The following is a 7,781-nucleotide window of genomic DNA, read 5'->3' as shown; positions in this document are numbered from 1 at the left end:
CCCAGCCCTGCCACGAGTTGGCCGGGTCTCAGAGGCGTAGCTGTGCTGGCATTTCGCTGGCACCGAGGCCGGGTTGTTCCTCCTGGTTCTTCCCACCCGGAATAGCAACAGGCCAGCAAAATTCTTCCCTTTCCCCTCCTTTCCCCCCCCCGAAACGCTCCCACCTTTTTGCCGGGGAGAAGCCGGGCTTGGCGTTGCGGCGGCTGGGACTCGGGGGCTCGGACCCACAGCAGACCCCGGTTGTGGGGTGAGCAGAGGGGCTGTGCCGCAGCTGCCCCCGCTGCGATGGGAGGAGGAACAGCCTTCGCCTGCGGAGATCTGAGTCGTGTCAGAAACCAGGGAGGGGGTTTCATCCCACCCACCCGGCGCTGGACCACCCCGGGAGGATGCTGGGGGTCCCGTCAGGGGTCCCGGGGACAGCGGGAGAGGTCGGGGATGAGGGATGTGGGACACCGAGCCCCGGCAGCGGGCTGCTGCTGCTGACTGTGTGGCTTGTCTGGGCTTGAGCCCCCCTAAACCAGCTCTGCCCCCTCCCCAATAGCCATCGCAGCAAGGAGCAGCCCCCCAGCTCTGCTGCCCGGGCAGGGGTGCGCTTATGCCCCCCCAGCTCCCCCCAGCACCCCCCGTTTCTTTTGCAGGAGGGGAAACTGAGGCAGGGGGCTGGCATCGCCCGCCAAACCGCTGTCGTCCCTCCCGGACCCCCGTCCCACTCACCGCTCGGCGACACGGCACTGCCGGCGGCTCCGCGAGGCGGGGCCGGCCCACGCACACGCACACGCATGGCCACGGCCACGGGCACTCCGTGTCTGCAACGCGCCAGGGCTGGTTTGGGGTGCACAGGGGGTCATGCGTGCCCCCCCGGGGGTTTCAGGATTGCTGAAATGGTCAGGCGGCGTGCACGCATGTGCGCATACGCGCTTGGCATGCAGACACGTGCTGAGCGTGCACATACGTGCTCAGTGCCCACATACCTGCCTGGTGGTGCACAGGCGTGCTCAGCGGTGCATACGTGTGCTCAGCAGTGCATACATGTGCTCAGCGTGCACGCACATGCCTGGCACTGTGCACACGTGCTGAGTGTGCACACACGTGCTGAGCAGTGTGTACTTGGCAGTGCACACGCAGCCTCAGTGTGCTACATACGTGCTTGGAGACACACACACGCCTAACGGCGCACACGCATCCTCAGCAATGTGCCTGGTGGTGTGCATACATGCTCGGCATGCACACGTGTGCTTCATATATGCACACATGTGTACGTGCGTGTGCATGTATGTGCGCGTGTGCGTGCGTGCACGCATACATGTCTGCACGTGTGTTTATGTGCATGCTTGTGCGCATGCATTTTTGGGTGCGCACCTGTACACATATGTGTGCACGTGTGCATGCATGTAGGTGTGCGCATGTGCATGTGTGCATATAAGTGCATATGTGTGCGTATGTGTTCCTGCATGTATGCAGCCATGTGCGTGTGCACCTGTGTGCATGCAAACACGTGTGTGTACATGTGTGTGCACACATGTGTGCACGCCTGCAGCACGTGGCCAGTCCTGCATGTGCACCCCTGCCCCTTTCCACGTCCAGCCACGTTAGGGCGCTCGGAGTTGGGTGCAGGCAGGTCGGGTCAGCGGGTGCTGCTGCACCCTAGGGTGCTGCGGGAGTCGGGGGAAGTCCCGGGCTCCCCGTTAACGGGAGAAAACGCGATTATGGGCAAAACCCCGGGGGGACAGCGGCAAGGAGTGGGTGGAGAGGCGGGCACCCAGGGGCACCCACGGCAGCAGGGGCCCAGGGACCTGCCACCCCCAAACGTGGGGTCCGGGGGTCCCACAGCCCCACGGGACCGGGAGGGTGCTGGTGGGACGGAGGGGGCTGTTCCCCGTGCGGGGGTGTCCTGCGGAGTGTCCCTGGCGTCCGCGAGGGCACCCGCCATGACGGGCGGCGAACGGCGGCGCTAGGACCCAGAATGGCGCCCAGGCAGGGGGCGGGCGAGGCCGCGGAGGCGGGGCCTGCGGGGGCCGGGGGGCTGAGCGCTGGCGGTGTGAGGGCCACGGGTTCGAGCCCGGGTGCCGGAGGTGGTGGGGCGGACATGGCGCGGCGGGCCGTGCTGTTCGACCTTGGCGGCGTGCTCTTCGGGCCCGGCCTACAGCACTTCCTGGGCTCCTGCGAGCGGGACTGCGCTCTGCCCAGGTACGGCCTGGCTCGGCCTGATCCGGCCCGGCTCTGCCCTGCCCTGCCCGGCCCGGCCTGGTCCGGCCCGGTCCGTCCCGGCGGCACTCGCCCGCCCGCGCTTCGGCGGGTCGCCGCTCGGCCCGAGACTCGTAAAGACGAGACAATACTGTGTGTGCGGCCGCCGCCCGCGCGGGGTCTGCGCGACTGGGGCCCCTATAACGAGAGGACAGGGCTGGGTGTGGGGTGCAGGCTGGGGACCCCCTGTCCTGGACGTGGGCCGCAAGTCGTGGTCCCTGTGTCTATGTGAGGTGCAGGCTGGGGTGGGGATCCTGTCCCGGATGTGGGGTACAGGCCAGGGGGAGAGGGAGGGTCCTTTCCTGGATGTGGGGTGCAGGTCAACCGTTAAAACTAATCCTAAAGAGATAGGATCGCTATAGGGGACGTTGGCAGAAGCAGTAAGAAGAGCAACTCATAATTAATTAATTAAACAGGATAATTAATTAAGCCCATCCCTGCCCCAGCGCTGAGACCCAACACAACTCAGTGCATGAACCAGAGCTGACGAAACCCAAAGCTTTGGCTCCCCGAGCGGGTCCCAAATGGCCTCTCGATTCCTAGTGAACGCTTTGCCCCATTTAATACAGGGTATTTGGGGATTAGTAATCCCAAAAGCTCCCAAACGGGTTCAGTCTGTTTGCATCGCCCAGCACGCGGGGATTTCCCGGCAGCACATGGGTGTTACGAAAAATCAGGGAGTTATTAAAAAAAAAAATTAAAAAAAAAAAAAGAAATAACTAAATGTTGGAGGACGCGGAGCAGATAGAGCAATAAATTCCCAGATTATCAGGCCATCAAACATTTTTTTTTGCTTCGCTTTATATTACACAAAGAAGTGACAGCAATGCTGCTGGAACAGGTAAAGCTGCTTTATTTTTAACTGAGTTGCGTTTTTATCGACTCAGAGGAGAGCTTTGTCCTGAAGCCAGGCGCTGTAATCTTGTTTTATTGCCGCCCGACAAGGCCTTTTGTGATCTTGTGATAGGGGCAAATTATTTTCCCTGAGCTACCGCTTACAAAATACCTTGCTCTTTGCATTATTCGGGGCTTTTTTGGGGGTTGGGTGGGTTTTTTTTCTTTTGTTCTTGGCAAAACTCCCTGCTCGTCTATCTGGAGGGCGAAGTAATTGAGCTGCCAGCGGAAATAAATGGGCAGCGATTTCCCGGTCCCGTAACGAAGTGATGCTGCGGTCCCGGGCGGTGACGGAGGAGGGAGCGGGACTGATCCACGCAGCTGGTTGGGAACGCCGTATCCCCGGCACCGAGCATCCCCCTCCCCATAGCGCACCCCAACACCCCCCGGTACCGGGGTTTCCCCCCGCCTGACCTCTCTCCCTTTGCCTGGCAGGAATTTCTTGCGACGAGTGATGTTTGCCGGCGGCTCCGACAGTCCTTATGCCAAAGCGATGAGGGGACAGATCACCCTGTCCCAGGTGAGCCCTCGGGTACCGGCCGTGGAGCGTCGCCGGTGGCTCGGGTGGGACTCGACGAGGAGCCGGGGGGAGCAGGCTCCGGGACGGGCTGTGCTTTATTTTTGGGGGGGTGGATGAGATGACCGCGTGGGTGTTTTCCAGCTCTTTTCGGAGATGGAGGAGGGTTGCAGGCAGCACGCCTCCGCCTCGGGCATCGCCCTGCCGCCCAACTTCTCCGTCGCTTGTGCCTTCGAGGAGATGGCGGCCAAGGGGATGGTCAATGCCCCCCTTCTGCGGGCAGCGAGGGTGCTGCGGAGGAACGGTGGGTGCTAGGGGGGCTTTTGGGCGAGGAGTGCTGGAGTAAGGGCGCTGCTCCCCTCCCGAGCAGGTGCCACAGGAGTCCCTGGTCAGTCCCACCACAGGGTCCTGGTCAGTCCCACCACGGGGTCATGGTTGGTCCCATCACGGGGTCCCTCCTCAGTCCTTCATCATCATCAAAGCCCTTTTTCAGCATCTCAACATTGTGTTCAAAAAACGTGTGGACGTGGCACTTCGGGACATGGTTTAGTGGGCGTGGGGGTGTTGGGTTGATGGTTGGACTTGATGATCTTAGAGGTCTTTTCCAACCTTAATGATTCTGTGATTCTGTGATCTCTAATTAGATATTCTGAGCCCTGCTCCCCAATCCATCAGACAGGCTGTCACCCAGCCAGCAATTAGCAGGGTGCCGTAGCCCTTTGCCCCGCACCGTGGCTGGTCCATCGGCTCAGTCCTCAGCGTCTCGGTGTGCCCGAGCTCCGGCTCATGTCCCGCTTGCATTGCGCGGGTCGAGCCTTGCTTTCCTGGAAGTACCAATTGGGCATAAGCCCCTGCTGAGCACCCTTCTATCTCCTGCTGGGGTGTCCTGGTCTAGACAGGAGACATGGGAGATTTTGGGCTGGGAAGGTCTGAGAAACATGGCTGGGGAGGAGAGGTGAAATCCAACGCTTGCGGGAGAACCGGAGTGGGAAAACCAGTGCTCCCCGCTCCTCGCTTCCCTAGGATTTAAGACCTGCGTCCTCACCAACAACTGGGTGGACGACAGTGCCGGGCGGCTCTTCACGGCCACGCTGATGAACCTGCTGCGTCGCCACTTCGACCTGGTGATCGAGTCCTGCCGGCTCGGAGCGTGGAAGCCGGATCCCCAGATCTACACCTACGCCCTGGATGCTCTGCAGGCGAAACCTCAGGAGGTACGACCATCACCCCAAAAACAGGGCATGGAGCGTCCTTCCAAGCACCCAAAGTCCTTGGCCAAACCCAGTGGCCACCCTTCCCCAGAGTGCTAAGCCTGGCTCTCGCTGGTGTATCTCCAGGTCATCTTTCTGGATGACATCGGGGAGAACTTGAAGCCAGCCCAGGAGATGGGAATGGCCACCATCCTTGTCAGGGACACTGAAACTGTCCTGAAGGAGCTGGAGGAGCTCTCGGGTGTCCAGGCACGTAGTGGTCGTCTGGGTCGGCTCTCCTGGGGATCCCTGTCCGCCTGAAACGCATGGCTGTCCCGCCAGCAGCAGCATGGTGGGGGTGTCCCATGGAGCTCCAGGCTCGCTCAGGAGCTCACCCTGTACTCCTCACCCCACAGCTTCTCACCCAAGAAGAGCCGCTGCCGACTGCCTGTGATCCATCTGATGTGACCCACGGATACGTGCCCATCCGGGTAGGGTGGAGGGGGCTGCTTTGGTGACAAGGTGTCCCTGGGCTTGGCAGGGCTTGGGGGGGGTCCAGGCGTCCTGGGGAGGGTGTTGGGCCCCGTGCAAGGATGTGCCAGCCGAGGGGTGGCTTGTTGGGTTGTCCACCCTCCTGCATGGGGTGCGCTGGGGGGGATGCTGAGCTGCCCCAACATTCAGGTCTTCTCCATCCACCGCAGGGGCTAAAACGTGCTCGTGTGGCTCCTGGATGCCGGGCTGGAGGGGATGGTGGGCTCCCACGCCTGGTGACCAGTGGTGGGTGGAGGGCTGGGGGGCGAAGCTGTGCCACCCGCAGCCGGCGAGGGCTCTCTGTCCTTTCCAGCCCGGCGTCCAGCTGCACTTTGTGGAAATGGGCCACGGCCCCGTCGTCTGCCTCTGCCACGGCTTCCCCGAGTCCTGGCTCTCCTGGCGCTACCAGGTGATGGAGGAGATGGGGAGGAGGGTGGACCATGGGGGCCAGATGACGGACTGCGGTGGAGGGGTGCATGGCCACCACTCCTGGGGGGTCCCGGGGCTGTCCCACCACCCTGCCTTGAGCCCTGAGGGACGCAGGACACAGCCCAGGAGTGTTCCTCACCCTCCAGCCTCACCAGCTCGCGTCTGCCCTCCGGGGACATCTCTGGGCATGCTGGGGTGGGCAGATGCGGGATGGGTGCTGGCCCCGGGGCAGAGTGAGTTTTGGGGATCTCTGCATCCTTTGGAGGCTGCTGCTTTCCCTCCTAGATCCCAGCTTTGGCTGATGCCGGCTTCAGGGTGATCGCTCTGGAGATGAAGGGCTACGGGGAGTCCACGGCCCCACCGGGTGAGCAGGACACGGGGGCGTACAGGGCTGGAGCTGCCAAGACCCGGGAGGAGATGGGTGGGGAAGCCTTCTCCTGGGGGGGTGGAAGCTGTCCCACTCCTCCTGCAGCCCCGGCAGCTCAGGTGGATGCAAAATACACCCTTAGAAATGTGTGGATGTTAAAATGATGCCGATTGTGTCTTTCGTGCAGATGTAAAAGAATACTCGCAGGAGCAGATATGCAAGGTGAGGAGCTGCAGGGCACGGACGTGCGCAGGATGAGCGCGAGGTGGAGGGTGGTGTGGGCTGAGGGGGCATGGCCCCGGGCAGGATCTGACCCTTTCTCTCTTCCCTTCCCCAGGACCTGGCGGTTTTCCTGGACAAACTGGTGAGGAGCCTCCTGTGGTGGGTCCTTCCTTCTTGGCAAGGTTTGGGTGCGTGTCCCCCAGCTGCCCTTCACCTCTTCCTTCTCATGCTGGGCCATCTGAGCTCCCTGGTGACTTTGATCCAAAACCCTCGGGGCAGCACCAAGCCCCGTCTTTGTGTTCCCTGCGGGTGGGATTTTAGGGATGGAGATGTTCACCCAGCCCATTGTCAGTGGGGAGAACCCATCCTTGGGAGGGTCTCCAGCTCTGTGTCACCTTCTCCTGGACTTGTGTCCTTGCTGAGGATGGGGAGACGGGCTAGTGGTGCCTGTTTTGGATTTTGTTAAGCTGGTGAGACACTCGTGGAGAAGGATGCCGGGCTGCATCCCCTCCGTCCCCCTTAAACCCCGACCATAGCAGCTCCCAGGTGGTTGGGGTGGCCGGGGGACCGGCGCTGGCCGTTGGCACAGCTCGAATCCGGTGTCATCTCGGCATCCGATCCACTTGGGTTTGGGAGCTCCAGGTTTAATTCCCACCCCAGTGAGGGGATGGGGTCGATTTCTGCGTTGTTTGAAAGAGATGAAGCGGAGGGGAAGAAGGCATGGCCCGCAAATGCCAACATCTCCGGGGCTTTTTCCGTGCGAAACGGCTTCCAAGGGAACGGGTTCTTTCAAAAAGCACAGTGCTAAAAAACCCCCAAACCTCAAGAAACAAAGGAAAAAACCCAAACCCTTGAGGTTCTGCGAGGGCTCCTTGTGTGAGGAGCGGGGCTGATTTTTTGCCGGCATCGGAGCCGGGATGGGTTTTCGGGATGGGACCAAGCCGGGCGCAGTGGGGGCTGCGGCTCCGGTTCGGTGCCGAGCAGGCGAGGATAAATCACGGTGATGTTTTTGCTGGGGAATTGCCTTCACGCTGCGTTAAAAATGGTCAGGAAAAGACATGGAAGGGCGCCCGTTGATCCGCAGCCTGGCAGGAGGGTGGGCACCCATTTCGTGAAGCTTCATGTGTTGTTTGAGCCCGTTGCTGGGACGCAGAAGCTGCAGAGAGGACCAGGAGCCGGCACGGTGGTGGCCAGGGATGGTGGGATGAAACCCAGCAGCACACGGGGGACCCGCTCAGCCCCACATCGGAGGTGGGAGATGCTGGGGAACCCCCCCCAACCCCTCTGCCCCCCTTGGGGGGTCTCAGACGCTGGGTTTCACGCCGTCGGATGGCAGCGAGCGGGGCTCGCAGGCACGCAGCCGGCCCCGAGCCGTGTCCGCCGGGAG

At 61.8% G+C, this 7,781-nt stretch overlaps 1 protein-coding gene across 1 annotated transcript; it reads left to right on the top strand.

Annotated features, from left to right (window-relative positions):
- Nucleotides 1-2,086: 2,086 nt before the first annotated feature.
- LOC309403729 (bifunctional epoxide hydrolase 2-like) lies at nucleotides 2,087-7,042 on the top strand (the record flags this gene model as incomplete). Its single annotated transcript, XM_081997976.1, has 11 exons — nucleotides 2,087-2,187; nucleotides 3,574-3,658; nucleotides 3,800-3,959; nucleotides 4,679-4,869; nucleotides 4,993-5,115; nucleotides 5,262-5,336; nucleotides 5,690-5,785; nucleotides 6,091-6,169; nucleotides 6,360-6,394; nucleotides 6,510-6,553; nucleotides 6,931-7,042. 11 exons carry the CDS (start codon nucleotides 2,087-2,089, stop codon nucleotides 7,040-7,042), a joined length of 1,101 nt encoding a protein of 366 aa, XP_081854102.1.
- Nucleotides 7,043-7,781: the final 739 nt, after the last annotated feature.

This window comes from Phaethon aethereus (genome assembly GCF_964289735.1).
Source record: "Phaethon aethereus genome assembly, chromosome: 3".
Taxonomy (NCBI): domain Eukaryota; kingdom Metazoa; phylum Chordata; class Aves; order Phaethontiformes; family Phaethontidae; genus Phaethon; species Phaethon aethereus.
The sequence above is the reverse complement of the archived record's forward strand: the minus strand, read 5'-3'. Positions and strand labels throughout refer to the sequence as shown.